Source organism: Enoplosus armatus, chromosome 21, assembly GCF_043641665.1.
Source record: "Enoplosus armatus isolate fEnoArm2 chromosome 21, fEnoArm2.hap1, whole genome shotgun sequence".
Classification (NCBI taxonomy): domain Eukaryota; kingdom Metazoa; phylum Chordata; class Actinopteri; order Centrarchiformes; family Enoplosidae; genus Enoplosus; species Enoplosus armatus.
This window is the reverse complement of record NC_092200.1, coordinates 6,077,699-6,093,724: the sequence shown is the minus strand read 5'-3', so window position 1 is coordinate 6,093,724 and position 16,026 is coordinate 6,077,699. Positions and strand designations below refer to the sequence as shown.

The following is a 16,026-nucleotide window of genomic DNA, read 5'->3' as shown; positions in this document are numbered from 1 at the left end:
CAAATGAGATTGAGATTTTCCAGCTTCCACAGAACTGACCAGCAGCAGCTCAACTTCTGATGATAGCATTTTCCTGATACCTTTCTATGTAATGCAGTACATTAAACGATGCTCTAAAGGAATACATTGGGATACGTTGCAGTGTTAGTTGGATGCAGCACTGACAGTGATTTGATGCGTGTCTTCTGTCTGTGTGTCATAATTGCCTGGAAACCTTTTCAACAAATCGGGTGCTGCACATGATCCGTACGCAGGTATTGTAAGAGCAGCCAATAAAAGACGCTACAGGCACAGAGGAGAGGGCGAGCTGTCTGATCTGAAGTAGAGGAATAAACTGGTGTACTTACCTATTACACAAGGTGCGCCGTAACGTCGGGTACTTGGCGTATCCGAGAGAAATGAAACCCCAAAGCCGCTGTGTCAGACTTCACACCATCCAGGCGCACATGTTGCCAGTCTCCACACAGAAATGTCACAATCATGAGCTGCAACAAGGAGCCGGCGGACTGCAGGAGCGGAACGCGTCGCTGCGGGTCGCGGCACAGCGTGTCCAGGCGCTGGATGAGATGCGTAGGGCGCCACCCTTTAGCTGGACCTCTGGGACTCTGCGCCCACCTTTCCTCTCTCACGCTTGACGCCGTAAATAGCGGGACATGAAGCAAACTCTCCGCCTCAAGACGGCGTGATCCGCAGCCAACGGTGATGAAACCGTGATCCGTGATCGCTCGTTAATGCGTGGTGAGCAATTAAGAGGCGCGCAGGACGCCGGTGCCACCCACTAAAGGAGGTTTTCGTGGTGAGTGTACGGACAGGGAATTTTAATGAGGACCTCTGCAGAGTTTCCTCCCTGTTCGGAGAGTCGTGCTCTTTCTCCCGGTGCTGAAATCCACTGTCCCGACAAGAAAACCTTAAAGTTAGGAGGGGGCGGAATGACGGAATGAAGCGTCAATGAAACTCAACGGTTGGCCACCTGCCAGTCAGCAAAGCGGGAGATTAGCCCACCTCTATGGGACACCTGTTGACTGAAAACAGTTCAGACGTCCAGACCAACCAAAGCCAACTGTGCCATGAGACCTGTGATTGATATTTCATCTCTACAAAGCTTCTCCACTGTTTGTCTCTCATGTTCTGCTGCAGCAACAGCACGCTGACATTAAAGCTGCAGCACATTTATGTTAAAGAGTTAGTCGATTAATCAGTAATCATTGAGTCGTTAACCAAGTTAAACTATTTACTACAGCTTCTCAAATGCCAAAATATATATTTATTTCTTTATTTTATTTTTTGGTTCTTGATCAGACTAAATGTGTAATTTTCAGACATCATTTGCACTCCAGAGTCTCATTGAGCATTTAACATATTTAACAAAACTAATCAGTAAAGAGTCCTGGAATAAACATGGCTGAAGATAGTGCAGTATGCAGTGCATATTCACACTCATATTTTAGGATGGGTTTAATCTTTTCTTAATCTGGCCATTACATCAGGGGTTTTCCCCCCAAACCTTTTAGTTTAAGATATAATAAAACAGACACACATTAGACCATTTGATAAGACTTTTGATGGGTTTAGTACAGAGTGCTACAGCTCAGCGGTTCTCAACCTGAGGGCTGGGACCCATTGAAGAGGTCGCAAGAGGATTAGCAGGGTAGGAAAGGTGACAAGACATTTTCACAGATGTTGTTAGATAGTTTTCCCTCTTTAGGTCTTTCCATATGCAACGTGTGACCAGGACCAAATATTGCTTCAGTTGAACGGACCATAAGTCAAAAAGGTTGGGAACCACAGCTGTAACTGAATAACTGATAGTACTGTTGGTGGTAAAGTGTGAAGCTCTGCATGTTCTTTTAGTGCAAACCTCTACCAGTGACCTTAAGGTACTCCTTTCTTTGTTGGAGGCCTCTAGAGGCTCCTGGACCCTGAGTCATGTTCCTCTGTCAGTACAGCTCTTTCTCCTCTAATCCCACACTTCTTAAACAGCAGCTCAACCCTGAATCTGTAGGGAGGCTGTCAGCTGGTCCATCTATTATGAGGTTAAACCACTTATCTGTCCATATGGGAGCGAACAGGGGCATCTAACCTCAGCTGGCACTTTGGTATGAAACAGCACATCGCTCTACCAAAGGCCTAAATCGACACCGGGTAAACAAAATATGGTGTTTACTGCAGGGGGAGATCAACAGCCGATTTTGTGGCCCATAATCTCATGGGTGTGATTTAGGTTTGAGAGTGTTTCCAATTGCTTTTATCAGTCATTTCAGCCACTGGACGCCTCTTTGATTACTTGTTACTAAGTGAATAAGAGGTGAGACACCTGTTGTCTAACAGTAAAACATTATCTTAATAGAAACACAGGCATGTTTTATTTTTGGAAAATAAAAAAAGAAATCAATCAAAAGTGATTAATTGTATTTACTTTTAACAAGGAAAGAGCTGCTGGAAACAGCCACAGTAAGAGTAGCTTTGGTTTGAATATAATTTAACAATAAAGTTATTAAATGGTAATCATAGTTTTTAAAAGAAATAAAACAGCACGTCTCATTCTGGTGCTGAGAAATCACTTGTAACACAGGCCCGACTCCTACAGTGAAGACGTACTGCCCCCTGCAGGCCAGAGAATATCATTGCACCCAATTACAAAACGTGACTCAACACTTTAAGCAGATCATTGAGTCATCCATGACAGCTGCAGTCTTCACAGAGCAGGCAGCATTAAGAGTGACAAATCAAGTGCTACATTTATTTTATTAATACTACACGAGATTAAAAAAAAAAAATCTTATGTACAATTATTTTCACAGATTTTTAAGGACAATATTTTGTAGTGACATTTCAGTTCAGACGCGTCTTTTTCAGCCTGGAGTTGTCTGCGGCTGCTTTACGCTTACGTGACGGAGTTCCTGGAGCTTCTTCAGAGGGAGTCTCAGTCAGGTAGTACAGCTCGATAGGTGGGGTTGGCTCCTGGAGGAAAGAAAACAAAAAGCACATCTTTAACACTGAATTGGCTGAGACCAACTTCACTCTGTCTTAAACTGAAGCAACATCCTGCTACATTTACATAAACATTTCAAGATTTTGTTATTTGTGATAATATGAAGCCAATCCACTGACCTGCATGAGGTAGTCTGCGATGTACTCTGGCTTCAAGCATGTCACTCCGTGGGAGGTAGCCTCCGATACATCGACTCTGAAGTCTCCGGGCTTCAGCCGACTGAAGTCTGCAAACAGGTGAGTGGCCTCCCTGTACAAGGACGGGGAGGGACTCGGCAGGACCTGGGAAATATAGCCGAGAGGAGGGTCAAGGCTTCGTTGGTGGCGAAGGGGAAGTGGTGAACTAGTTGGCTCTGGTCACCTCCCTACCTTGTTTTGATATGACATGACATCCTTCTGATGTATTCCAGCTTAATTAATTTGATCTAAAAAGACCTTTTTGCTCAGCTCCTGTTTCATTTCTTGAGCCAGCGCTTTGCTCGTGCCTCACTGCTCTCACATTCTCACAGTCTTATTAGTTGTATCAGGGTTTCACAGTGTTTTATAGCGGAGGTGAGTCACCTCGTCTGAAACAAAGACCACCTCTGCTACTACGCTTTAATGAGATAAAGCAAGAAAGAGCAGGGGCACTATTTCACACAGCAGATGTAATATATTTAATGATTTTGACTTTTGTTTAGGCATCATCTTCTAACTAAACTGATCACAAGGCAAGATGTGTCAAGATCCGGGTGGCTTTCCGCCTCGGCTGAACCCTTTCCCTTGCGTTTGGGTTATTAGGAGTTTGAGATTAGTTTCTCTACAGGGCCACTGTTTAAGATCTTTCTCTTCCAACAGTAATTAGTAAAGGACAAATGATGTTGGATTTAACACAACAAATAAACAAGCAGCTACCTTCGCCCTGCCAGACTGCAGTAACCTCCTGAAGCCTGATTCTCTGTTCTGGTCGATGTTCAGCATGACTGTCCATCCACTGAAGGCTCCCTGAAAAACAGAAAAAGAATACTTACTATATTTTACCACTCAAGTCTAAGATAATACAATACAAGTGACAGTAGTTAGGACTGTTCTGTTAGCTATGTGTGCATGTGCCTGTGAGTACCTCTTGCTCAGAGCGTCCCTGCAGGGTTTTTCTCCATCGCATGGCAGCTGACGCCAGTCTCCTCTGCTGGGAGGTGATGGAGGGCAACGCATCCAGAATGGAGCTACTGCCCCACTCATACTCATCCTCCTGGAACACAAGCAGATGTAGAAATGTAAAATATTTCCCACCAAACCTTCACCTTTCAGACCATTTCATGCTGAAGCATAAACCTGACACCTATTTAAAAATAAAAATACACAAACAAAATCTGTCAAAAACTGTATTTGAAGTGAACATGGCGAATGAAAACCTTGAACATCAAAATGGTCAGTATGAGGGACTACAGGACATTAACTGACATGCTACACATTAAACCAGCTTTAATATTAAATAACAATACTGTAATTTCAGGGTGAATAAAACCACTGCAAATACAGTGTTAATAGTTGTCTGCTAGAGGCACTAAAACACCGGAGAAATCCTCAGATCCTGACCTGGATGAAGCGATCCACAGAGCGGCAGGCCTCCAGGTACGAGCGGTGCAGGATCCATTTGCCGGCCGCCATCGCTGCCAGGTACTTCTCATTGCGCAGAGGAGTCCCGACGATGATGTGGGAGCAGCTGGGGTCGAAAGACTGCTTGTCCAGGACAACACCACCTAAAATAGCAAAGTAACAAAAAGAAAAAAGAACTATAGATAAGACAACTGGAGCTATAGTTACAGACCTGATAATAAATGTATGCAAGACTCCTTGTCCATATCAAAGTGTCCTTAAGGAACACATTCAGCCCTACCTGCTGACTATAATAATGTGCCTCTGCACATCATGAGTTGAACCATTAGTTGCAGTTATTTGAGAATACTGAGCGTACAACATTTTTGAGCAGGAAGCATCTGCAGGAGGAAATTTTCCCAGACCCTGGAGGCAGATCCTCCTTTTTAGTCATCAGGGATTAGCTCCTCTGACTTCAGCATCATGCAGCATGATGAAATACTGTTAGAGCCCTAATTAGGTGGAAGACTCACCAAGCTCCTCTATGAGGTGACTGTAATCAATGCGTTCCTGAGGGCTGAGGGAGGACAGCTGAAATCTGGGCGGCTGCTTTTCTTCCTCCCGCTCCTCCTGAGAGAAAGAAAGAACCCTTTAGCACCAGTAGCTTGTTTGGAAGAGACAGTATGTGGTGCATATTACAGTTAATGGACTGTACACTAAAAACTATACGTTACATGTATTTTTAACAGCATTTGCATGTGTATGCAGGTGTTTGCAGACATGTTGTTAATGTAAATATGACTCTTCACCTGTGGCTCTGGTGCTACTGGGGGGTTGGCGAGAGGGAAGGCGATGCTGGGGGCTTTAGGAGTGAGGATGTCATTTTCTCCGTCCTTCGTTGGAGGCGTTGCGACTTTATGGCCCATATGTTGATCGATGACGTCACAAGCAGCTGGGAAAGGGAAAGAAGACAGTGATTACAGTGAAAGTCAAATTCATTAGTTAGAACTGAAACTTACAGTACGCCAGAAGCCTTTTTTTTTTTTTTTACCATATTCCACATTACTTCTTTCACTCGTCAATCTAAACAGGACTTTTGTTAGCAAGCTAATGTTACTTTTGTCAGTTGGTTCAGTTAGCTAGGTAACAATTACACCTGGCAGTTAGGTGTAAATCTTTAGTAACAACTAATCTCTGTGTAAGAACTGGTGTTGCGACTTAAACTAGTGATGTGTAAAACTCCACTTGGTGAACACTTAACTAGGCCAAGTTTGAACTTACAAACAGTTGGTGCAACCGACTCCTGATCTCTTACCCATCTCCACCAGCTCAGAGTCTGTCATGGAGTCCCTGAACTGACGGCCGTTTTCTGCAGTGGGAGGAGGAGGATGTGCGAGGGGCTCAGAATATTGTGATGGACTCCCAGGCCACTGTAAATTATCAGCCAGCTTGGCCCGCTCCTCCCTGGCTGTAGGGTCATCCCAAACTATCTGTTCACTCTGAGACGGCTCTGTGTTCAGGTCCATAGCTGCTTCTCTGGAGACCCTGAAATCAGGACAGAATGAGGTGAATTTAATTTGATGAGTGTGTGAACCCCACAAAATAACATTTTAGGACTGTTGTTGTGCTAAGTCCTAGAAATGTTACCAGTTTGCTTTGAGATGCTTTACATTAATGATTGTTATCGTTTGAACATAAACTAACTATTTACACTCTACCTACATGGCTTCCTTACCTCAGAGCTTCCAGAGTACGTCTGCTCCCACTGCGGCCAACCCGGCTCCCATCAGGTGTGTGGGGGCCCGAGTCGGCCCCTCCTGATCCCATCCTGCTGAGTCTGACTGAGGCCCGCCTCCCTGTCGTCAGCTTGGTGGCTGACATGATCTCCTGGAGCTGTCTTTGCAGATTCTCTCTCATTTCTAGAGTCTCCGAAATATCTGGACACAAGAGATAATCATAAAGTACGTGCGGAAGCTTTGTGTAATGAAATGAAAGTTGGGAAAAGACACCCACCACTTCTATCTGCAGCATCATGCGTCTCGTCTTGATCTACACTTCCATCACTTACACGACGTAAGATTGTAGCTTCTTCTGTGGTACTGTGTTCAAACTGAGGGACAGATAATTAAGTAGATGATAGAATAGATGCATTAATGAGTTTATTAATAACATAAAATATTGATTCCCATGAGAAATCGATGCAGGGCAGTATCCAATGTCTCACTGAATCTTGAACTTACAGACACAATATACAAGGCCACAGAGGTGAAATTGCATATTTAGACCCACCTTGTCGTCCTTTGCCTCAGGGATGTCTTTGAGTTGGGATCGTGTTGAAGATGGAGACCTCTGAGAGCTGTTGGGCACCTGGCTGAGGTTCAGGCTCATCTTGGGGTTGTAGGTGAAAGGATACAGGGACTCGGAGACATGCCTCTGCTCCTCAGCACACTGCACAAGACAACATGGGTAGCTTGTTAGCTCTAAATAGCATAAAATTCAGTATGCGGATATGGACTGTGCGCGCTGTCACAACAATTAACTGAATGAAACGATTACAAGGGGGAACATGGCTGAAACTCCCATCTGTCTGCAGAATTAGCATATCAAAGCTGTTTTTGATTAAATATTCTGCTTTTGTTGATGGCATGATAATTATTTCCCTCAGGTGAAATGTGCTAAGTGAATACTGAATGATAACAGGAGGCACAAAGCGGCACAACTGCCATGAAAATGAGATCCGAAATTAAATCGAGTGTATCTTAATATCACTTTATGTATCTTCTTGAGGACATAATTTCTTTACAAGCTTGTATAACAAATGTCAACAAAATATTTTTCCTCATTTTTTGTGAGAGCGGCACAGTGGTTACATCTTTGCTCTAATCCTTTCCTTTGTGGTTTATGGATGAGTTTATGTTCTCAGTTTGAAGGAAAGCAGCTCAAGTGAACTGAGGATTAATGTGAATGTTGTTTTCTGAAACAATTAATTACAATACAATCTGTCAATTGAATACAATCAATTGACAGAAAACAAGAATGCCAAAAAAAATTCATTACAGCCTCTCAAATGTGAGGATTTGTTTCTTTTCTCTGTTTTATATCTTTATAAACGGAATATTTGGGGGATTTAAAGTATTGGTCAGACAAAACAAAACATTAAAGATAAAGATTAAAGATAAAGATGGCCATTTTTCACCATTCTAGACTAAACGATTCAGCCATTAATTGACAAAATAACGGATTGATTAATCGATACTGACAACAGTCATTAGTTCCAGTCCAAATTCATTTAAAAGTATATTATACTTAAAATATTAACTGCTTTATAGAAGATTGTCAGTAAATTGCACAACATGTTCCTGAACAGTGCACTTAAGAGTAGAAAAGAAATTGAGTAGTAGAGTTTGTGTTCTCTTTCTGCTTTCTACTGGGAAACGTACAGCCTGCAGCCAGTACTGGGAGACCACATGCAGCCCTCGCTCCTTCACTCCTCTGTATTCCCGGGTGTTGTCCCCCACACGGCCCTGGTAGATGTAGTGTGTCACTGTATCGTCACAAGCCCACCTAAAAACAAGTTGATAAAGAGATGTTTGTACTATTTGCGTCCATATTTCCTAAAATAGAAATTTTAAAAAGGATAGGTTCATATTTTTTCACAGTCACAGAATTTCTTAAAACAACCTTGACGTGCCCATGTTAGTGCTTTTATTATGAAATTTTCTCTTTGAGCCACAGAGAACTGCTCGTCCACCATCACTTACCTTGACATTGCTTTAAGAGGGGGTTTCTTTGTGGCCAGTATGGACAAAAAGAATGATTACAGCAACCAGTAACCCTTTACTCTGTACATATAACACATCAGGATTGTTTCAACAATGACTTGAAAAAATGTGAACCTACCCTTTAATGGAAGTTTGCACAAATGTGTTGAATACCTGAAGTCAGCTCCAAGTGAGGCAGCGATGGCATTGAGTTCACTCTGCATTTTGCTCAGCTTCTTTCCCACACAGACCACAACACCAGTCAGAGGGCCAGCGTCTTTTTCTGGGACCTTACAAACATTGTATTTGATAAATTAATGATTCTGATATAAGTAAGGCAAACAGGCATACTGTATTTTTATGTATTTTAGTTTACCTCCTTCTCAGTCGTCTTGCTAAATTGGGGGCTAGCAGAGATGGCTTGCATATCTGTGACGCTATTTCGGGTGCTATTGGCCATGGCTACCTTCAGGTTCCTGTTGATGACATCAGTCAGTGGAGTGTCCACCATCTCTCCTGGTTTGGATCTTCCCCCTGGAGTCTCCAAAGCTCCTAGTGCATCCTTAACAAACGGAACAGCCCATGTATTTACAGGATTATTGATCAAATATTAGTGCACAATTTATTGCTACAAGCCTGTAACATAAACCAACAATTGTCATTCTAGCACATTCTGTTGCTATTCAGTAGGTCCCAACCTTGACATTGAAGGAGGGCCTGAAAAGCTGGTCTCTGCTGAGGAAACGAGAGGGAGTGTCCAGCTGCAGTGTGGGTTCCTTCTGAAGAGGGTTCCTTCTGCTGCCCTCCTGGTTTTGTTTGGGGGTGCTGACGTCCTCTTTGGGCTTCATCTCGTCCAACACAGAGCGGAACACTTTGCTTCGGAAGCGCCCTAAATCCAGCGGGGTAACGGCCTTACCGCTCTGGAGACCCAGCAAAGGGATCTCTGGAGACAAGCGCGCTGGTGGAGGAATGACTGGCTTCTGGGAACCACCGACAAAACTCTCATCATCCCTCTCTGTAGGAGAAGGTAATAACGTCATTGTCATAGCACAAGAAATAATGAAAATGTCCGCTTTTGTAGGTGCTTTTCTAACCTGGTGAGGGTGGCAGGTCAACCAGAAAACGCCCCTCCTCTACCCTCTGGCCGGTCCGAGCAGACTGTAGTATCCAGTGCATGGTGACGGCTGGGAGCCCCCATTTCTTAGCTGCCTGGTACTTTGTGCCTTCGGGGCTCTGCAACACCAGATGGGTGCTGGCCAGCATACCTTTCTTCTGGTTGGCCAAGCGCACAAAGTAATCCTGGACACTGCAGGAGAGAGAGAAGAAAAGATGGAAGACTTAAGATAGGTAGTTTGAACTGGGCAGGACACATGAGGGTAAAAGCCCACTACATTTACTTGGCAGTAGTAACAACCCAGCCAGGAGCTCCTCCAGCTAGAAAAATGTACAATGGAAATTCCTCTTTTGAGATTATTGTCCTGAACACAAAAAACACTATCACAGTAAGTGTCCATACATAGTAATATACCTAAAACTACTAGTGTTGTTACTACGTTTTATTAGTATAGCGAACGGTACACCTTATGATTCATCGTTTTATTATTGAGCACATGACAACAAACCAATAACTGTGGGAAAAAAAAAACAAAAAAAACAATGAAAGCAAACCAATAAACATTTAATTTAAGTATCCAAATAAAATGTATTCTTAAACTGCAGAAGTTAATGAAATTACCAAGGAGTTAATCTAGATGAGATTCACTCTTTTAAAGTCTTTTTTGTGGCCTAAAAGTAAAACAGCATGTGAGGTCAGAAAGCAATGTAACCATACTTGGCTCCAAGGTGCTTGGCCAACTCCACCAAAGACTCCCTCTCTGCTCCGGTGAACTGGCTGACAGAGAGAATGCAATCTTTGAGAGGAAAACGTCCGTCCATCACAGGAACAGGTGTGAACAAAGGGTTGGAGGCCAGCTGCAGAACACACTCCTTCTCCACACACATGGCCTGAAAATGAACAAAAGCAAAACATAACTGTTAGATATCATACTAACAAACAAAGCACTCTCATTGTACTCAAAACAGATAGAGAACAAATACGTATTTCAAATCAATGACAATGAATTGTGTAGGGCAATTATTTTCATCATCAATTGATCTGACTCACTTTTCTCACTTTTTTGTCAGTAAAACTTTTACTGAAATCACCAAGAATGCCACACCCCCCCTACACAGATCAGTTTGACTATGATCTTACCAGCCAGGTGTCAGTGACCACCTCGTCCACTGTGGCCTCCACTGAACAGCCCAACAGTGGGACCACTGCATAGTCTGCCACCACACGTGTACGGCCTATCAGCACCCTGCCTCCATTTTCTGTCACCAGCAGAGAGAGCTGGGCCTCAGCCTCAGAGCCGAAGCCCACGAGAAGGAAACATTTCCCGAAAAACAGGCCTGCCTCGCTGGCTTCTTGCAGGCTTGAGTCTGGCTCTGGTCCTCTGGTCCGGTTTGGTGCCCAGGGTTCAGGCTGAGGCTCTGCAGCTATACTGATGGACCTCCTGCTGTTGCCCTCTGCTGGTGGGGGCATTTCAACTGGAGGATAAAAGGAAAATGAGATTATCTGCAATATATAAAACAATGTATTGTAAAATCTCTTATTGATGTCTTCAACAGCAGATACTTACCTACTGTAGGGTCATCATCCATGTACTGTGAGAGCAGATCTTCCTCTGCTCTCTTATGCCTGGGAGTGCTAGGACTGGCCACAGGGGGGCCAACTGAGGACCGCAAGGTGGGAGTACGATGGGCAGGCACAGACACAGCAGCCGGAGCTGGGGGCAAACAGTCAGGGTGGAGGTAATCTGCTTCTAGAAGTAGACTGCCTTTGTTGAAACTGTCCAGCAGCCACTGCACTGTTACTACATGAGGTCTGGAAAGAAACATGCAGGCATAACATCTCAGTGATTTAACAAACTTGTACTGTCCATGCAGGGTTCTGTATATTTTACATGACTGTGACTTAATATGATGTTGCAAAACAAATGTAACATTAAGGATAAGGTAAGGATATGTCCTGAATTTAAACTTAGACAGGACGTAAGTCAATATAGGGCATACTTGTCCATTTCAACCCTTTTTTAAAAAGATGCTCTGTGGCATTTTTGCCTTCATCTGATAGTATTACTGTTTATACAGACAGGAAACACAGGGGGAGAGAGGGGATGATGACATGTCACACAGGTTTCTGGCCTGATTTGAACTGGTAAGGTTCCAAACTCTGATGTTTTTAAATTCCCCTTAAAATGATTTATTTCTTGTGGGTGAGACTTTTTTTCAGCACATTCTGACATCACACATAGTCTTTATCCACTTGCTTCCCATGTTCATTACATTGGGTGAAACAGTCAAATCCAAGCTGACTTTTTAATGTCAGCACCATTACATCAAATGGAAAATTCTAGCTGTGTTATTCTTCATATTATAAACATATTCCATATATTTAGATACTTACAGTACTTTTTTTTATAGCTTTCAAAACAGACTAGATCTTAAAGATGTACTATAAGTGAGGATGCAATAAATACTATGTACAGTAATAATTGCAGTTCAGACCTATGTGTTGCTTTGGACAGAAAGTTCTTGAGGTCCTGGTCCAGCTCTCCCATGACCACATGTGTGAGTTCCTCACTGGGCTGGTTGAAGCGCAGACCTCCTGCAGCGTTCACAAGACGCCGCAGCTTCTCCAGTTTCTTCCCTGGCAGGCCACACAGATACAGCTGCACAACATTTAACACTTGTGAAATTTAACTTAATAAAACTCAAATTTACAATTCTAATCAAGAGATTACCACAAACAAAATTAAGGAAAAGGAACTCTCCACTTCACTACATGAAAAGGAATATTCTCCTATTTACCTTACAGCCATCCAGTAAATCATCAGCTTCGCAGACGGTGAGATCCAGACTATCTATGGGGTCTGGAGCTTCCAGGCGGCTGAGGGTAGCATTGGTGAGGGCTGTGTCATTTATTGTCATGCTGGCATTGACAGAGATGTGACTCAAGCCCAATAGAGACGAACCCTCTGGAGTTAAAAAACATGAGTCTTCATTATAATATACAACGGACAAACACTTTACAACCGCCATCACACCACGAGGATGAATAAGTAACATTTTCAAATACAGTAAACAACAAACAAGTCCACTCAGTGTGTGGCTCACCGTCCTTCTTGCTGGTGCCAGTAGGTGTTGAAGTGTGCGGTCGAGTGGTCTTTGATGCGTTACGCTCCACAATGTACCTGCTCTCATCTTGACAGAAGCCCTTCTCTATGCTGTCAAACAGCCAGTGCAGAGACACGCAATACACATTCCACTTCCGAGCACACTCGTACTTCTGACCTGCAAACAAATACAAATACTTAGAATGATACTGGTTTAACGTGGAAACTAAAATGACAGGATATCTAATGTCGTATCACTACTAGTCTTACAGAAGTTTCTAATTGGAAGAAATTGGTCAATGTGCTGAAACTGTTGGTGACTTGCCTGTTGGTTCACTAACGATGAGGTGTGTACACTCATTCATTTTGAGCTGACCGGTGTAGGTGGCTCCATGCTGCTCACAGAGCCGCTGCACCTCTTTACGCTCTGTGCTGGAGAGGCCTGTCACACAAACCGTACAGCCACGCAGCACTGGGCACAGATAGTCTTCAATGGGTAGATCTGTGTACCTGAAAAGACTGAAGGAAACAGACCGAGGTGTTTAAAATAATTATCACATGTATCTTTCTACAGTAGATGTTAGAACAGAAATGTCACATACCTGTTCTGAGATTTCTCCCAGCAGGCTTTGACCCATGTGGGCAGAAGAATGGGTTTACCCAGGCTGGCAGCAACCAGGTATTTCTTGCTGCCCACCTCTCCTGCTATCAGGTGTGTGACAGATACATTTAGGTCAAGATAGACCCGTCCACCCATAAGTGTCACCAGATCCATCATCTCTGCCTGTAGAGAGAGACAGACACTCAGACAGACACAAACATATGCAACACTTTATAAGACACTGTGCTGACTTTCATATCTCTTAACCCCTTATGTATTTTGGGATGTACATCTATGTAACATTTGGATGAGTTCCTTTCATAATAATTGGTCATTTCCCCTTAAAAAGGCACACACTGATAATTGTATGCACACACTGAAAATAATGCCTTTGATTGTTTCCTGCTATTTCATAATGATTAAGGATGCATTAATTAACATGTCAAAATTTGTGGTTTCCAATTTACTACTAGCTCTATTCTGTTTTACCTAGAACTATGTATTCATTTTGGTTAGTACGTGTTCTTATCACCTACAACAGGCAGCTGAGACAGACACATAATACAACCCCACATCACCACCCAGGCTGAGACAGCATCTTTAAAAAGGGGTAAAGAAGAGACTTCCCCTCCTTGATTTGTATCTGCATAACATCATTCTGATTTTATTTATGATTATGTCTCAGTTATTCATATTCTTGCTGAAGTATTTGGCATTCATTAGACTGCTGATTTAAAAAGAGCAACAATCTGCAAAGTATCAGAGCAGTGAACTAACCCGTGTTGCTTTATCCAGGCTGGTGCAGGAAATAGTGATGTCAGCCATGGCCATGTTATAGACGGGCCTCTCTGCTTTGGGGACACAGTGCTGCTGCTGGAGGCAGTACAACACCACCAGTGGACTCACCACTCGGCAGCCGAGCTGCATGACAAATAACAAAGAGTGAGACAGAGAAGAATCTCTATAATAGCGTTTCACCAATTCTTGTGAAATCCAGGTTTAGATATACCAAATATTGAGTTAGACCTGTGTGCAGTGCAGAAAGGCTGGGGTGGTGAAGTTGCTGAAAACAAACAGAGACTTGTCGTTGTGATCCATCTGCAAAACAGCATCTTCATCGATGGTTTTCAAGTATTTTTCAGACTGCAGCTCCAAAATGGCCTGTGTAAACATGAGACAAACATTATCATCAAATGCAAACAAAGAGACAGTAGAGCAGTGGCAAAAAATGTGATCATCAACAATAGGTTTGATAACGGAGTTTACCTCATAAGCCTTGACAGCATACTCTGTTTTTTGTCCTTTACTTTCCACAAACTTCACAATGAAGCCTTCCCTGTCTCCTTTGGACATGGTCAACCTGTAAGTGAATAAGGGCCAGTGAAAAGACTTGACAATGGCATTAGCTGGCCTTAGCAGTAGCCTCTGAGTCGACAATAATCACTCACAGAGAATATGCTATGACTATGCGTCTTTTTTAAAGCTGCAGTTGACACATTAGAAGGAAAATACTACACTGGCTACAGATGGTACAAGGTTATATGTATATATTAGCCTACCACTAACTTTAAGAGTCCATCACGTTAATGTTAACTAAACCGATGGCTACTTACCTCCCCTTGATGGTCCAAGACTGTCAGAACAATAAAGAGGTAGGGTCTATAAATGATCTTACACTGACAATAACGTTAATCTGTATAAACTGTAACTTGTCATGGGGAGCTAACAGTTAGCTAAACGTTAGCATGGCTTGTCAACAAGAAACTTCTCAAAATACAAACAATAAATACAAAAACTGTTTATCTAACGTTACTGTGGTTTGAGACAGAGCCTGCGCTGACTTACTTGAAAGGAACAGTGTAACCCGGCTAGCTAACATTCAAATAAGCATACCGGTAATGTTATGCTATAACGTTAAAAATGCCTCAACGACCGTCAGTATTCATATTATCATAAACAAACAGTTACTATTCTCCATAGTGTTGAATAAGTCAATATACATTTTATAATAATTTAGTGATAATAGTTTGGCGAAATTAAAATGTCAACTTTGTTGTTATTATTCGCGCCAACGGCGTCACTTCCGGTGTTACCTGCTAATTCGACCGTGTGGATTCGGACTCCAGTGTTGGAAAGATCCGCAGCAAAAACTAACATTTTCAACGTATGAGTGATATTGTAAAAATGCTCTACAACTAAAGTAACACAAGTAGGTATACATTAGTTTAACAATACAAGCAGAATGGTAAAAGCCAAAATCCAGATTTATTCAATTCATTCACACAATAAGAGCTTTTAAATTTCAGAATAATTTAGCAAATTATGGAATTTAGAGGATTATGCAGAATCTCAGGACCGTCCTGTTTTTTAACATAAACCCGGTAAAAGCTGATTGGAAAAAACATTTTGAAAATAATGCTCTATACAATAAATATGTATTGTCATACAATCTACCTTCCGAGGACAAATTAATTTCTCAGCAACCTTGCTGTTGATATTTATCTGAGAGATGAAGAGATGCCACAGAAAAATACAAAATATTTGCTTAATATATACATACATAACAGTTATCCTCTAAAAGAAACTTGCTCCTACGTGCAACCTATAATTTATGTTCAAGTTTATAAGTAAAAGCCCTTGAAAACTAAATTCAATCTTTAATAGCCTGCAAATATGGCATATTATATCGTTTCGTTAAATTCTGTGGGTCCATCTGTGAAAAGAAACCTATACAACATAAAGTCTCTAAAATGGTTTAATTATTATCTATCGAGTTAACGATTCAGTTACAACAGTTACAACATGAAGGTGAAAATTATGTCTCAAGTCCTTGTCAGGAATAAAATTCTGGTGGGGTAAAACATTGGATTTATTTAAT

At 42.3% G+C, this 16,026-nt stretch overlaps 2 protein-coding genes across 2 annotated transcripts in view; both read right to left on the bottom strand.

The window, feature by feature from the left end:
* Positions 1-739, bottom strand: part of tmem108 (transmembrane protein 108) — a 44,592-nt gene extending 43,853 nt beyond the window's left edge. Inside the window, exon 1 of the mRNA XM_070928159.1 lies at positions 348-739. The gene's annotated coding sequence lies outside the window, so the exon portion shown is untranslated. The remainder of the gene's footprint in view (positions 1-347) is intronic.
* A 1,999-nt stretch (positions 740-2,738) lies between these two features.
* topbp1 (DNA topoisomerase II binding protein 1) lies at positions 2,739-14,501 on the bottom strand. Its single transcript, XM_070928163.1, has 27 exons — positions 14,415-14,501; positions 14,175-14,309; positions 13,926-14,069; positions 13,150-13,331; positions 12,873-13,066; positions 12,549-12,725; positions 12,243-12,409; positions 11,940-12,103; positions 11,012-11,256; positions 10,585-10,862; positions 10,162-10,334; positions 9,425-9,636; positions 9,029-9,345; positions 8,707-8,892; positions 8,505-8,620; positions 8,010-8,133; positions 6,859-7,017; positions 6,583-6,679; positions 6,305-6,506; positions 5,885-6,114; positions 5,379-5,521; positions 5,103-5,199; positions 4,570-4,733; positions 4,094-4,222; positions 3,886-3,996; positions 3,112-3,273; positions 2,739-2,961 (listed from the first exon to the last, which is right to left on the bottom strand). The coding sequence occupies exons 1-27, from the start codon at positions 14,499-14,501 to the stop codon at positions 2,833-2,835; spliced, it is 4,524 nt and encodes a 1,507-aa protein (XP_070784264.1). The 3' UTR covers positions 2,739-2,832.
* Between the last annotated feature and the right edge of the window lie 1,525 nt (positions 14,502-16,026).